At 37.3% G+C, this 16,569-nt stretch overlaps 1 protein-coding gene across 1 annotated transcript; it reads left to right on the top strand.

Annotated features, from left to right (window-relative positions):
* Positions 1-9,124: 9,124 nt before the first annotated feature.
* On the top strand, positions 9,125-10,087 carry LOC102871897 (olfactory receptor 4A16-like). The gene has a single exon (XM_006902606.1). It carries the CDS (start codon positions 9,125-9,127, stop codon positions 10,085-10,087), a length of 963 nt encoding a protein of 320 aa, XP_006902668.1.
* The last annotated feature ends 6,482 nt before the right edge of the window (positions 10,088-16,569 follow it).

Below are 16,569 nucleotides of genomic sequence, written 5' to 3'. Positions count from 1 at the left end.
ATTAAAAAAAAAAAGTGGAAAAAAAAAGAGATAAATCTTCAAGTGTTATTACTTGTGAAAGCAATTGCTAATTCTATACGAAATGTGGGCCATTATGGTTTCAAGTTATCTAGTTTGATATTTAAATTAATACTATCTGCCCCAAATTAGAACATCAGAGTAGTGATTGTCTTTAAAAGAACTGGAATGTAAATTTCATTCTAATCCCAAGATTCTCTACCTCTGATTCATAGGGCATATTTGATCTGTTGTTGTTATGTGTCATCAAGTCGCCTGCGATTCATAGCGACCCTATATACAATAGCTCTGAAACCTGCTATATCCTGTGCCAACTTTACTGGTTCTGATACCTAACCTCATTATCCCAGTCACTGAATCAATCCAGCTTTCTTTCTCTGTCTCCCCATCTTTCCAAGCATGATGTCCTTCTCCGAGGACTGGTCCCTCATTGCAACATGAACAAAGGATGTCAGATGAAGCCTCAGAATCCTTGCCTCCAAGGTGTAACCTGGTTTCACCCCTTCTAGGATAAATCTATTTGTTCTCCTGGAAGTCCATGGTATATTCTATACTCTTCGCAGGCACAGTTCAAAGGCATACATTTTCTTTCCATCATCTTAGTCATTGTCCAACTCTCTGATGCACAGCAAGCAATTGTAAAAACTATGGCCTGGATCAGGCACACCTTAGTCTCCAGACTGACTTCATTGCCCTTTAGTACTCTGGATAGGTCTCTGATAGCCGACATTCCCAATGCAATTTGTCTTTTTAGTTCCTGGATGCTTGTACTAAGAGTGTTGATTGTGGAGCCAAGCAAAGTAAAGCTGTTAATCTCTTCGCCATATATCATGATCCTGCAAATCAGCCAAGTGGTGAGAATCTCTGGTTTCTTGATGTTCAGATTCGATCCATATTGAAGAATGAAGTCCTTGACCCTCTGCAGCAAGTGCTACAAGTCCTCCTCAGTTCCACCAAACAGAGTTGTGTCATCTGCATAACATTGGTTGTTGATGAATCTTCCTTCAATCCTAATGCCACATTCCTCCTCATACAGCCCATCTTCCCAGATAATCTGTTCTGCATATAGAGTAAAAAGATATGGAAACAAAATAATCCTTGATATACACCTTTTCCAATTTTGAACCATGCAGTGTCTCCTTGCTTTGTTCTGACCAATGCCTCCTGGTCCAAGAATAGGTTTCACATGAGGACATTCAAATATTCTGAGATTCCCACTCTTCTTAGAGTCAGCTGCAGTTTGTTGTGATCAATACGATCAATTGCTTTTGCATAGTCGATGAAACACAAATAGACATTTATCTGGTAATTTCTGTTTTCAGCCAAGGACCATCTAACATTAGCTATAATTTCCCTAGTACCATGGATTCTTCTAAATCCAGCCTGCACATCTAGCAGTTATCAGCAGAATCTTGCTTGCATGTGATATTAATGATATTGTTATATAATTTCCACATTCTGTCAGGTCATCTTTCTTCAGAAAGACCTTCTAATTTTTTTTCTTATATAGACTTTTGGTATGTTGTTGTTTTTGTTGTTTGCCATCGAGTCAAGCACAACTCAGTGACCCTATAAACAAAAAACCTGAAGCTTTTCTATATCTATCATTGTTTCTCCAAATTCATAAAGTTTCCAGAGGCATGTGGTTTAGTAAATGGATGCCGCTCCTGCTTCCAAACCTGTCTTAAACTGAGAACTCCACCAAATACTGTCCACCATAGGAAACCATTATGGAATTTGAGAACCCAGTGGCACAAGGTTCACAGTCACAGCAAACCCAGATTACCTCAGCACAGCAAATTGACAGAAGAGTGCTGTACAATTTAGAAAAATGTTTCTCCAAAGTATTGTAACAAAGGATAATCTCTCTCAGGCTAACTTTTAAATACAAGGGTCTTGTTGACTCTAAAAAAAAATCTCAAAGAAAACAAAACAAACCATCCAAACATTCCAAACCAACCCTCAACCAAAACAAGAGTGCCCATTTTACAGAGTCCAGTGGGCTTCACCCAGTTTCCAAAATGGAGACAAGGGCTTGGCCTTAAATATAAGTGCCTTCCAGAGGTCTTGTAGACTCTAAACAAGAGGCTTAAATGAAAACAAACAAACAAAAAAACAAAAACACACCAAAAAAACACAACCAAACATTCCACACCTCTTTCAACCCAAACAAGAACACCTATCTTACAGAGTCCAGCCACGCCACTCAGTCTCCAAAATGGAGACAAGGACCTGACCTTATATGTTGTCGTTGTTAAGTGCTGTCCAGTAGTGACCCGATGAACAAACGACCTTACCCCTGTTCTAGAACTATTATCCTTTCTCTAAGTTCATAGAGTTTCCAAAGGCATGTTTAGGAAGTCGATTCCACTCCTGCTTCCAAGACTGTGTTAATCTGTGAGCTCCACCAAATACTGTCAACCATTTGACACACCAATGGCACACTGTTCAGCATCAAAGCAATGCCAGGTTACCTCAGTACAGCGAAATGACAGAACAGCGCTGTACCACTTAGGTAAGTGTTCATTTCAAACACAATTAACATCAGGCCTGAGAGCTGCAGCCTACACACATGTGCCTTAACTGAGGACTCAGTCCCAAATGACTTTTTTAAAAAGCCCCAGTCCCATGCACCAGGCTCTCATTGGCTTTACCAAGAGGCTTCTGGCCTTCCACTCATTACCAACCAAATAGTCCACAGCTGACCTTCATCCAAGTTAGGAAGAACTAACCTTTCTAAAGCCAAGGGATACACACACGTGTCTTCAACTGAAGACTCAATCCCAAATGAATTTTTAAAAAGCCATTCTTTGATATAGACCTTGTAATACCCAGATTGAGGTCTTCTGTTGTTTAGTTGTTGTCATGTGCCGTCTAGTTGCTTACGACTCATAGCGACCCTATGTACAACAGCCCTAAACCCTGCTCTATCCTGTGCCAATCTCATTGCCTCTGACACACCCATCCCGATTACCCCAGTCACTGAATCAATCCACCTCATAGAGGGTCTTTCCCTCCTGTGCCGTCCCTTCACCCTCCCAAGCATGATGTGTCTCTTTAAAGACCTGTCTCTCCTTACAACATGTCCAAAGTATGTCAGACAAAGCCCCAGAATCCTTGCCTCCAAGGAGCAGCCTGGTTTAACACTCTTTAGGATCTGTTAGTTTTAGGAAAGAAAATCTGGTACTGATTTCCCTTTTTATTGGCACAGATATTATAAACTTTACCAAAAATTTCCCATGGAACCAAGATGACATATGTCTTAAAAGAGCTCAGCTACTAAACAAAAATCAGCATTTACACCCAACTCTTTCCCACAGCTGCTTTTAAGGAGGAAAATGTGCAAAAGGAAGAGTAAATCTGACGGTCGTGTATTTGAGTTTGAACTCTCCTGAAGTCTGTTGTTACTGTGTACTGTAGAGTTGGAACTGACTCATAGCTGACCTTCCAACAGGTTTTCAGAGGCTGTTAATCACATAGAAAGAGATGGTCCATACTTCTCCTGCCGAATGACTGATGACCTCGAACCAGGTGCCTTTGGGATTGCAGTGCAGCTTCTTGCCTCTAGGCCACCAGAGAACCTTCTATAGTCTATGGGATCACTATTAATCAAAATCAATTCAAAGTGAGTAAGTTTAATTTTAGTGAGAAAAAAATTCTAAATATTCTCTATCTATTATTCATATATATATGAATTACATATTCTATATCTAATTAACTCATATATTATTGCTATCTTTATGAATTTTCCATTTATAGTACAGAGTTATCACATTATTTGTCACCTTTTTTTGGCAAGCAGCAAGTCTTGCTTTTCTTCTAAGTATTGTCTAGGGAAGAAAACTGTCCAAGAGCAGTTACATCATTTGAATTTGGTCCAAATATTTTAACAAATAATCTATAATGAACTTGCATTGTATTTAATTTAAAACCACAGTGATGTAAGAAAAGCATTGACTGTGTCTGCACTTGTAAATGAAAGGATTAGTTCAGATCAAGTGACTAAAGAGATTTATGAAAACTCAAGTTCCTGTTCACGACGTCAATTCCATAAGAAAAGAGCTCTGGGGATGTAGTGTATTACTTGTGATTCTGCTCAATGACAAGGCAGTTATTGGAACTCATTGTCAGCTCCATGAAAGAAAAATAGACAGTCTTTTACCCCCGTATAGATTTATAGCTTTGGGAATCTAATGGAGAGTGACTCTGAAGTGCAATCAGTTGGGTAGACCTGTAGATGTTTTCAGGTATTTTGGTGTTGTCATTGTTGAAAGTTATTCATCGTTAGGAGGAAAATCCTGACTTTTTCTTTTAGTAAGTTTGGAAATATGTAGGGCTATTTTTTTTCTAATGAGGAAAGACATGATGTTTGGGTATGCTGAGAGAAAGACTGAAAATTTCAACTGCTGAAAGTGAGAAAGCTTTGTCTTGAATTCTCTGAAAAGTTAAACACAGCATTTATCTTGCTTTTATACAGAACTTAATGAGTAGGGAAATAAGTGTTACCCTAAATCCTCGAAATACTTTTTTATTGCATCATTATAAATTTCTAAAAGGAGAAAAATTCCAATAGCTAATTTTAGCGATTTTCCCCTTTAAGTGTGTGAGTGTGTAAGCATGTGGATGCATAAATTGGAATATCCAGGGTAACATCAATATGTAAAACATGTTTTACATAATCAAGACAGCATAACATTTTTCTTCTTTATGTTCGAATATTTATTATCTTCATACTAGAGATATTGAAATTGTTTTAAGTGTATTTATATTCTAGGCATACACTTTGGGTGTTCTACACTTACTCGAATGAAAAATCACCTAGACAAACAAATACTAAACAGCAAACAAAACCTGAGATGATAGAAAACCTGTGTGGGAGGATAAAAACCACAGCCCTTGGAATTCTTCCTAGATCCACTGATAAGGTACCTTATTACATCATGTGATATCCAGTTGCATTTAAAAGATACACTGATTTTCAGGACCAAGGACAAAATGCAAGTGGTGAGTCTTTAAAATTAACCAAGGACACTCATTAATATTTTGCTTTATATATTTATATAGAGTTAATGTCTTAAATATATTTTATCAGAGTAATTCTGAATTTGTGAGATGAAGCTGTTGTTGTTGTTATGTGCCCTCGAGATGAAGCTAGAAAACAAAAAAACACAATTTATGTAATGGATATGGCTTTAGCACGCTCACCTGATAGAAACATGTTAATAAAGATGTATAATTAATTTAGTTGCATTTGCTATGGAGAATTTAAAGGTGTCTTATCAAGGGAAGTCTGGTGTGTGGGCTTACTGGCCAAGAAGTTGCACTGCCAACCCAAAGGAGTAGGTTTGAATCCCTCCTACTCTGAAAGAAAAAGATTAGCAATTTCCTCCAGTGAGAAAGGCAGTCCCTCAGAACCCACAGGAAGGTCAGCTATGAGTCATTCTGACTAGGTTACACATCATAAAAACAACATTGTTTCAAGTACCTGAGAGTTTTAAAACAATGGATTGATATGTGCTTTTATTTGTGGATAGTTTAACATATAACAAAACCCTTGCAGTTCCACTGATGTTAATGTGTTGTCAAATAGGAACCCCCATAGCTGACCACTCAACAGGTTTTTCAGGGGCTGTAAATTTGCAAGAGAGGATTCTCCCACGGAGCAGCTGGTAGATTCAAGTTGTGTTCCTTTGAGTTGACAGCACAATTCCTTACAACCATGTTGTTGTTATTGTGTGCCCTAGAGTTGGAACAGACTGGTGGCAGCCCCTCCAGGCAAGTTTTCAGAGGCAGTAAATAAATTACAAGGAAGGAGATTGCCCATCCTTCTCCCACCCAGCAGCAGATGGCTTTGAACTGCTTGTCTTTGGGATTGCAGCAAGGTTTCTTACCACTAGGTCACCAGACCAAGTAAACATAAGAAGAGAAACTGGTGATCAGGAAAATACTTTGCTAACTGTCATTTTGAGAGACTTTTAAAACTCTAACTGTAAGCTATTATAGAGACTATTGTTGCTATTGTGGATACCATTTTAGTAATTTTTTTGGGTACTTTTCTTATTAACTATGTGAAGTGATTGACTTTTTAAAAAAAAAATGTTAATTTCATGTCTTAAGTTGAAAATCTAGTAGTATCATCTTCCAGCTTTTGTAGCATCAATCCTTGATAAGTGTAACTATCGTAGCTAGCATACAGGCCAAATTTTTACAGAAACATAATTTAAAGGGTCAATAGAAAATATTTTCTCAGTGATATCCAACATTATATATTAATAAGAAAATAGGCCTTAAAGAAATAAGTAGGTAAAACACTCGTAGAGAATATTTCATGCACTCATAATCTTCAACAGTGTGCTGTTGTCAAACTTACTAGAACTCAATTACTTGGGTATACAGAACAGTCATCACAATCTTAAAAATAAAAATCAGGACTTTTTGTACATGTTCTTTCATATTAACCAGTTCACTGGAAATGATACCAAATACTCTGTGAATAAAGTGTATTAGGTTGACAATTTTCAGACTAATACTAAAGCTTTTGCTTGGACTTGGACTTGAATTTTTATGACTTGTGCTATTACTTTCTTAACCAGAAGTAGAATCTCTGAAGAATCTATACTTTTTTCCCTTCAATTTTCTTTTCTTTCCTCTTCTTCCTTTCATCCTTTCCCTTCCACCCACTCTCTTTCTCCTCTTCTCTTCTCTCCTTTATTTTTCCTCCTTTTAGTTTCATTTCCTAGTCTTTTTCATTCTTTCTTTTCTGCTATAGGCACTGTGTTAATTTATGGCTTCACAGGAGGGCTCCTGAATAAGTTCAGGAAACATTAGAAGGTTCTGTTTCCAGTGCTCTTTCATGAAAATAAATCTTTTTGAAGATTTCTTAAGAACCATCACTCATCCTGATAATACTCCTATTATTTTTGTATACTTATTTCTTAAACATAATTTTTCTCCTTCCTGATGTGAATCTTCTTGTCTTATTGTTTTCGGTTCTCTCTGATTCATGAGTATGTATTTTTTCCTTGTAATGATTTGCTGTTTTCAAAATACATACTATGACAAGTACTCATATATTATTAAAATAGAGAAAATATTTAATGTTTACAATGCACATTTCCTTGTCAAAATTGAGCATTTATAAGAGATAGACTTAAAAATAATATTCTTATTATTAAACTGTTAGGATCCAAATGCTACTTTATTATCAAATGCCCATAGTGAAATAATCAAGAATATTAATAATAACTAACATTTATTGATCCTTTATTTAGTGCCTGTCAGTGTTATAAACATTCACATGTAGAAAAGAAGTGCAAAAAATCTTGAGGTAAATACTATGAGTACCTTCATTTAACAAATTATGAAAGCAAGGCAAAAAAGAGATTGATTAAATTGCCCCAGGTAACAGAGATAGTAAGTGGTGAAAACGCAAGCAGTGTTTCTCATCACCATGCTATATTCTCTTCAAGGATGTCCTGAATCTTAAATAGGTACACACAGATGGGAAACAGTTTTATTTGGGAAATTTAATGACAAATTTCAAAACTGGCTAACACTTTTAAAGTAATTTAAGTGAGCTTGGAAATTGTTGTTTAATTATAAATTTATAAATAGAGATATATACCCAAATACAATCAAGTAGAGTTTCACTGATCATATCACAGATGGGTGGGCCACAAAGGACACGGACAACCCTTTATTTTATTTTCCTGTAAGTAAACTGAGAGAGATGTGTAACTAAATTCAGAAAAGGACTAAAACTCACTTTCTTATACTGAATTTGCACCTTTCTGTTGAATATGATCATTTTTAGAATTCCAACACTAGAGCTTTAAGTTTTATCACACTGTCTAAGAAGCATCATGTTGAAATTTCATTACATTTTCTTCTATTTCTCTTTTCAATCTCTGTTTTTCTCCTCCTTCACTATCCAGTTCTTTCTAAATGATTTTTTTAAATACTTGCTACTAGTATACTAGTTGGTGGTTGGTACAAATGAATTCATGTCATTTAAAAATACTTGCTAAAAATCATCATTCTGTAAGGGTATTCACAATTACTACCAACTCAAGGTTCTGATTCTATGTAAACAGAGTATTGAAGTTTGTTAAGAGTTCTATCAGCAAAGAGTAAATGGAAAGAATTTTCTTTTTCAAGAAATTGATGTTGTTGTTGTTATGTGCCATCGAGTCGTTTGTGACTCATAGTGACCCTATGTACAACAGCCCTAAACTCTGATACATTTTAAAGTTTAGCTTCATGAAATTTAATGAGAGATTAATAAATAATAAACAACCTTAGAGGTAAGAATGACAGAAACACTAATAGTAAAATACTATAATACTGCCCATCCTCTCCTCTTCTCCTGGGGAGCAGCTACAGCTGGTGGATAGATAGATAGAGATATAGATAGATAGACAGACAGACAGACAGATAGATAGATAGATAGATAGATAGATAGATAGATATGATATAGATTAGATATAGAGAGATAATTATTTATGTAGCTAGACATATAGATATATAGATTAGATATAGATTAGATAGATTAAATAGATAGAGATATGTTGTTGTTGCGTGCTGTTTAGTCTTCTGTGACTCATAATGACCCTATGAACAACAGCCCTAAACCGTGCTCTATCCTGTGCCAATCGCACTGCCTCTGACAGACCCCTCCCGATTAGCCCAGTCACTGAATTAATCCACCTCATAGGGGGTCTTCCCCTTTTGTGCCGTCCCTCCACGCTCCCAAGCATGATGTCCCTCTCCAAGGGCCTGTCCCTCCTTACAACATGTCCAAAGCATGTCAGACTAAGCCTCAGAATCCTTATATAGATATATTTGTGTGTGTGTGTGTGTGTGTGTGTGTGTGTGTGTGAATTTTAATGCACTTATTTGAGAAGGAAAAGAATTGTCAAGAAAGTTATACTGGGAATTGAAATAGAAAATAGATATTTCTAAATGTTCATTATGTACAAATAGTCAGAGGAGACACACAGTGAAGTACATGGTTTTGCAGATATATAATAGTATGTCATGATTTCATTACAGGTCTTGTTTTTCTAAGTGATCATCTCTGAAACAGTTCCTATAGGAGAGAGAGTAAATGGGACAGAGTAACAATGTAACAGAATTTATCCTCCTGGGACTCACTAAAAATATGGAGCTCCAAAAAGCGTTATTTGTCATGTTTTTGTTCATCTACGTTGTGACCATGGCGGGCAACCTGCTTATTGTGGTGACTGTTCTTTTCAGCCCCGCCTTAAATTCTCCAATGTACTTCTTCCTTGCCTATCTCTCACTCATGGATGCCGTTTACTGCACCGCCATTTCCCCCAAAATGATTGCAGACTTGCTTCGTGCTAAAAAGACTATTTCCTTCTCAGCCTGCATGGGCCAGCTTTTTATAGCTCACTCTTTCGGCGGTGCTGAGGTTTTTCTCCTGGTGGCCATCTGTAAGCCCCTCCACTACCTGACCATCATGAATAGACGGGTTTGCATTCTGTTGCTGATGTTGTCCTGGGTTGGAGGTTTTACACATTCTTTGGTTCAAATTCTCGTTGTGTACAGCCTGCCTTTCTGTGGCCCTAATATCATTGATCACTTCATCTGTGACATGTACCCTTTGCTGGAACTGGCTTGCACTGACACCTATTTTGTAGGTCTCACTGTGGTTGCCAATGGTGGAGCCATCTGTATGGTGATCTTTCTCCTTCTGCTGATATCCTACGGTGTCATTCTAAATGCTCTGAAGACTCACAGTCAGGAAGGGAGGACTAAAGCCCTGTCGACCTGCAGCTCCCACATCACGGTGATCATCCTGTTTTTTGTCCCCTGTATTTTCATGTATGTCAGACCAGTGGCTAACTTTCCCATTGACAAGTCCTTGTGTGTAGTTTTTACAGTATTCACTCCTCTGTTGAATCCTATAATATACACCTTTAGGAATTCTGAAATGAAAAATGCTATGAAAAGGCTTTGGAGTAAAAAGCTCACCGGAAGTAGGGTAAGAGTACTTGCCCGTAATGAACACACCGTTGCTAATTCTAAAGCAACACGCAGACAATGAATGATCAGAAGGATCATGACGACTCAATGGAGTCTCTAAAAAGGTTTCTTTGATTGATGCAAAAACATCCAACATGAAAAAATGAATTATTCTTTGAGTTTAGAAATCCTCTAATAGAAAAAGTGTAGAGGTTGAAAGAATAAGTAGGTATTTTTCCTGTTACAGCTGAAACTATGTTATGTCACTTTGTAATTTTATAGTTCACGTGCATACGCGACTATTTTTTCCTTTTCTAAAGTAAAACCCATCTACTTTAGGAAATGTGCAATCATATAATTGAGTAAAAAAATTTAACTAGCATTTAGAACAAATTTTTTAGGCCAAGGAAAGATTTAAAATGTCCTGTTTATTATTTTAAATGTTCTATCTGTTGCTCAATTCTACTGTGTGTGTGTGTGTGTGTGTGTGTGTGTGTGTGTAGATGTGTTGTTGTGTACCATAGAGTCAGAATCAACCCATAGCAGACCCTTCAGAAGGTTTTCAGAGGCAATTAATCACTTGGGAGGAGTTTGCTTATTCTTTTCCCACGGAGCAGCTGGTGGCTTCAAACTGCGCAGCATAGCGATTGCAGTACAGCTTTTTTTTCACTAGGCCACAAGATAGATAGATAGATAGATAGATAGATAGATAGATAGATAGATAGATAGATAGATAGATAGATAGATAGACAGAGATAGATATAAATGAAGCAAAAGCCACACTTCACACCATAAACAAGAACTAACTCAACATGAATCAAAGACCTAAATATTAACCCTAAAATTATAATGTTCCTAGAAGAAATAATGGAAACAATTTAGCATCCTAATCTAGGACATAAACAGATTATGACACAAAACTAAGATGCACACACACAATGACAACAGCAATCAAAGCTTAACTTGATAGCTGAGACTTATAAGAAAATTAAATACTTATGACCATCAAAAGTTTTCCCCAATAAAAGGTGAAACAAAAACATACACACTGGGGGAAAATATAGTAATAAACTATCTGACAATTTCTTAAATTTGTAAAAAGCATGTTTTCTATCAATTTGTAGTAAAATACAATCAATATAATTAAAAATGGGCTAAAAATATCAATAGACACCTCACTAACAAAGGCAATCAGGTGGCAATGAACCATGAAGAGACCCTTAGGTTTATTAGCCATTACGGAGACACACATCTAAACTGAAATGAGATACCTTATGTACAAGATAATATTGACACTAGTGAAAAATGCAGAAAGCAGTAACTATTAGAAAGTTTGGGGAGCAATATTTATATACTTCTGGTCAAACTCAAATTCCAATGCAAGTTGTTGTAGAGATGACTCTGGCTCATAGCGATCCTATGTTGAGTGTCTGAGTCTGTAAATCATAGGCTAGAATCATAGAGTAGAATACTCATCTTTCTTCAACCTTCAATTTGAACTTCCAGAAAAGCACAGCCTTTGGATTAGCAACACAGGTCACTAGGAACCACGCCAGTGCTGGAGGAGACTGTGTAACCACTACAGAAAATGGTTGTGTGCTTCCAAAAAAAGGTAGAAATAGAAATGCCTACTATGTGATCTAACAATCTCACTCCTAGCCATATTCTAAAAACGTAAAAGCTGTTATAGGCATATACATATGCACACTCAGGTTTATTGCAGCTTTCTTTATATAACAAAAAGATAGAGACACCTTAGTGTCAATCAAAGGATGAATGGATAAATGAATTGTAATTCATACATACAATGAATTTCTACCAAGCAATAAAGAACAACCAAGATCCATGAAATGCCTCGTCATGCAGGTTTTATGCATGTGTCTGGGTGACAGCATATTGAATGAAATTGTTGTCGTTGATTGCCTTCGAGTTGAGCACAACTCATAGTGACCCCATGAGCAAAAGGCCTGGAGCTGTTCTATAACTATCGACATTTATCAAAGTTCACAGAGTCCAGGGGCATGTTGTCTAGGAAGTGGAAGCCGCTCCTCCTCCCAATGAATGACATGAGTCAAGCCTAAGAGAATATATGTTATTTACCACTATTGCAGAAAGTCAAGAATAGGGATACATGCAGAAGGAAATATTCTTTGATAATTACATAGGATGGGAGAGGTAGGCAGGGGAGTCACTCTCTAAATCATAGATATGTATTGATCATTGTAGAGGGAAACCTGATACACAATTGGGGAGAAGTCAGCACGATATGAAGAACACAGCACAAAGAAATATTCTGTAATATTCATAGCATCATTTGTCTCTCTGTGTCCAGTTCTATCTTTTTCTCATTTAAGAATGCCGATGGAACTCATTCTGTTCCAGGATGACTTAATCGTAACTTATTGGAAAATATCTTCATAGATCCTAGTTGCAAACAATCACATTCACAAGTGTAGGAGTTAGAAAGAGAATTCCAGAGCATGTAAATGTGGTCATAAGAAATCTGTACACAGAACAAGAAGTAGACATTTGAACATAACAAGGAGAAACTGCATAGTATAATCAGGAAATATGTTTGTCAAGGTTGTATCCTTTCAGTGTACTTATTTAATCTGTATGTTGTTGTTAGGTATTGTCCAGTCTACTACTGCCCAAGGCAACCTTATGAACAAAAGATTAGAACGTTTTACCAGATTGGAATCTTGTACCAGCTTCACAGTTTCTGATGGCTCAAGCCCAGTTACTTTATCAATTCATCTCATTGAGGATCTTCCTTTCTTTCTCTGACTTTCTACTTTCTCCAAAGTACTACCTTTTTCCAAGGGCTTCCCCTTCCTTATGACAACATTGCAATTACTTGCTATGCATCAAAAAGCTCGACAATGACTAGGGAAGATAGAAAGAGAATTGATGCCTTTGAGATGTGTTGCTGGAGAAGAGTATCAAATACACCATGGGCTGCTGGGAGAACAAACAGATTTGTCCTGGAGAGGCTGAGACCAGGCTACTCCTTGGAGGCAAGGATTCTGAAACTTCATCTGACATACTTTGGGCATGTACTAAGGAGTGACCAGTCCTTGGAGAGGGACATCATGCTTGGAAAAGTGGAGGGACAGAGAAAGAGAGGAAGACCATCAATAAGATGGATTGATTCAGTCACTAAGGTAGTGAAGGTAGGTGTGTCAGAGACAGTAAAGTTGGCACATGATATAGCAGTTTTCAGGTCTATTGTATATATGGTCGCTGCGAGTTACAAGTGACTCAACAGCACATAACAACAACAACATGACAACATGTTTCAATTATGTGAAATTAAGGTTTACTTTTCTTCCCTCTAAGGAGCACTCTGTTGGGTGTTGTTGTTTTTTTTTTGCCAGTCTATTCAGTACTTTTCTCCAACATAACAATTTAAAAGGGCATGGATTCTTCTTTTGTCACCCATATTCATGAACCAATTTTCAGATGCATAGGAAAGAATTGACAAGACATGGTTTGGATCTTTAGTCTTTAAACGGACGTCTTTATTTAGCACTTTGGAGAGGTCTGTGATAACAGGTTTTCCCAATACAATCTGTATATGGATCAAATAATCAGAGAAGATGGATTATCTGAGGAAGACCAGAGCATGAGGACTGGAGGAAAGTCCATTAAATTCCTTCAATAAGCAGATTCCATACTTTGCCTGCTGAAAACAAAAATTCTAATGACTGGACCAATATGCAATATCATTACGTATATATAAAAAATTAAAATAATCAAGAATTTTATTTTTCTTATGTACACAATCTTTATTCACAATAGAGCAGTTAAAAAGAAAATAGAAGTTAAAAACAAAATAGCAGTAAAATAGCATATTACTTTAAGCAAATCTATTGCCAAGAATCTCTTTAAAGTGCCCCAAAATAAGAATGTCAAGTTAAAGATTAGGGTAAGCCTGACTGAAACATGACCTAATCAGCATTGATCTAGAACAGTCTCAAAGTTGACCTTAGGTGGATGTTCAGAGACTGTAAATTGCATAGGAAGTGATTGTGATTCATTTTTCTCTGCAGAATATTTGATTCATTCAAAGCACCTGTCTTTGGATTGGCAGCACAATTTCTTACTCACTAGGCCTCCTTAGTATTTTCAGTTGCTTCATGTGCATGAGGAAATTGGACGAGAAATAATGATGATCAAATACTGATGCCTAGCACTATTGGAGATATTGTAGATATTATTGAATATGCCATGGACTAGAGCTCTGGTGGTCTAGAGGGTAGGAAGTTACAATATCAACCTAAAGACATACAGTACAAATCCACTAGCTTCTCAAAGGGAGAAAGATGGGCAATCTCCTCTCATGCAATTTACAGCCTCTGAAAACTCTCTGGATAGTCAAATATGAGTTGGTTCCAACTTGACAGTATGTCCCAATAATTATCAATTGAAAACAAATGCATTTCTTTGGAAGAAATACAGCCAGGCTACTCCTTAGAAGCAAGGATGACTAGACTTTGTCTTACATATTTTGGGCATGTTATAAAGAGGTAACAGTCCTTTGAAAAGAATATATTTGAGAATGAAGGGTAAGTGAAAGAGAGGAAGACCCTCAGGGAGATGGACTGACACAGTGGCTGTACCAGTGGGTTTAAGAAAAGCAGGGATTGCAGAGACTGAGGATGGGGCAGGGGTGGTCAGGATTTCTTTCTTCATGTTGTTAACTGAGTGGTTCCTTCTGAGGTTTTGATGGGATAAATGTATTATTCCTCTCTCGTGTTTTCTCTTGATTGTAGATTCAAGTAAGATAAAGTCATTGACAATTTCAAATATTTTTCCATCCATCATGATGTTGCTTTTAAATCCAGTTGTAAGGATTTTTGTCTTCTTGGCTTTTAGACGCAATCCTCCTGAAGGCTGTAGTCTTTGATCTTCCATAGTAAGCATTTTAAGTCCTCCTAACTTTCAGGAAGCCAAGATTGTGTCATCTGCATAAAGCAGGTTATTGATGAGTCTTCCTCTTATCCTGACGCCATGTTGTTCTTCACAGGGTCCAGCTTCTCAAAAGATTGGCTGAGAATGTAGATTCTATAGATTGTTCAATGGAGAAAAGATACAACCCTGACGTGTTGTTGTTTTGTGTACCACTGAGTTGGAACCAACCCATAGCTGACCCTCCAGGTTTTCAAAGACACGGGAGGTAACACTTTAATTTTAAACCATGTAGTGTACCCTTGCTCTGTTCATACAACACCTTCTTGGTCTAGGTATAGGTTTCATATAAGTATAATTAAGAATTCTGGGATTCCCATTGGTACCAGCAGTCAGGAGAACAGGAGATGTATTGCATTGGGAAAGTTCATTGCCACTGACCTCTCCAAATTATTGAGGAACAATCATGTCAGTTTGAAGACCAAGAAGGTGTGCCTGATTCAGTTCATGCAGCTAATAGATGAACTATGAATAACGGTGACAGAAGAATTGATGCCCTTGAGTTGTGCTGGAGAAGAATACTGAGCATCTCATAGACTGACAAAGGAACAAACATGCATGTCTCAGAAAAACTGCAGCTGGAATGTTACTCAGAGGCAAGGATGATGAAGCTTTGTTTCACATACTTTGAGACTATTGTTAGGAGAGACTATTTCTTGGAAAAGGACATTATGTTTGGAAAGATGGAAAGCCAGCAAAAGATGGGAAGATTCTAAATGGAATGAGTTGACACAGGGGCTGCAGCCATTAGCACAAGTGTGTCAGAGACAATGGGGATGGTACAGGCTAGGAAAGGGGTCAGATCTGTTGCTCTTAGGGATGCTATGAGCCTTCTTTGGCTCAATGGCACCTAAAAACAACAACCGGGCTTCTAGGGAGCTCTAGTAGTAAGGAGCTGCACTACCAACTCAAAGGTGTGTAGTTTGAATACACCAGCTGCTCCATGGAACAAATATGTGCCATCTCCTCCTGAGAGATTTATTGCTTCTGAAAACCCACTAGAGGCTGAGCTATGGGCCACTTCAGGTTCAACAGCACCTAAGCCAACAACATCACATCACATCACATCACATCACATCACATCACATCACATCACATCACATCACTTGTCGTCTGGCTCCAGGAATTCAAATGGATTACAACTTCAGCATCACAGCATTCTCTATCTCTCACATGTATCTGTGTATTTTCTTTTTGATAAGATCACTTTCTGTAGAACGTAATATTAACCTGAGGATATCTCATAGATCTTATTTACAGAGTCACACTCACAAACAAGCATAGAGTTGAAAAAACATCAACTTTTTTTTAAGCATACAGTTTTATCCATATACAGGAGGACTTCATGTTTCATATGATTTGGGGGGAAATGTTTTCAGTGACTTCTTTCAATATCAACTTTCTTGGTCCTCTGTAATGAGTTCAGATGCCATCTGTAATGTCACAGCTAAACTTCTCTATGTAGTTCATCGAGCTGTGTGCTGCTAACCCAAAGATGATGTCTCTCTAACGATTTGAATCTACTTTCATCATAGGGTGAAAGATGGACATCTCCCATTTGGTGTATAGCATCTAAAAATCCACTGGAAAGTC

The sequence above is a fragment of the Elephantulus edwardii genome, unplaced genomic scaffold (assembly GCF_000299155.1).
Source record: "Elephantulus edwardii isolate Elephantulus edwardi_28Jun2011 unplaced genomic scaffold, EleEdw1.0 scaffold00431, whole genome shotgun sequence".
Taxonomy (NCBI): Eukaryota; Metazoa; Chordata; class Mammalia; order Macroscelidea; family Macroscelididae; genus Elephantulus; species Elephantulus edwardii.
This window is presented reverse-complemented; position numbering and strand designations above follow the sequence as displayed.

Bases quoted from the DNA above. Each gene is read 5' to 3' on its own strand.
- LOC102871897 (XM_006902606.1), top strand. From the start codon at position 9,125: ATGGGACAGAGTAACAATGTAACAGAATTTATCCTCCTGGGACTCACT.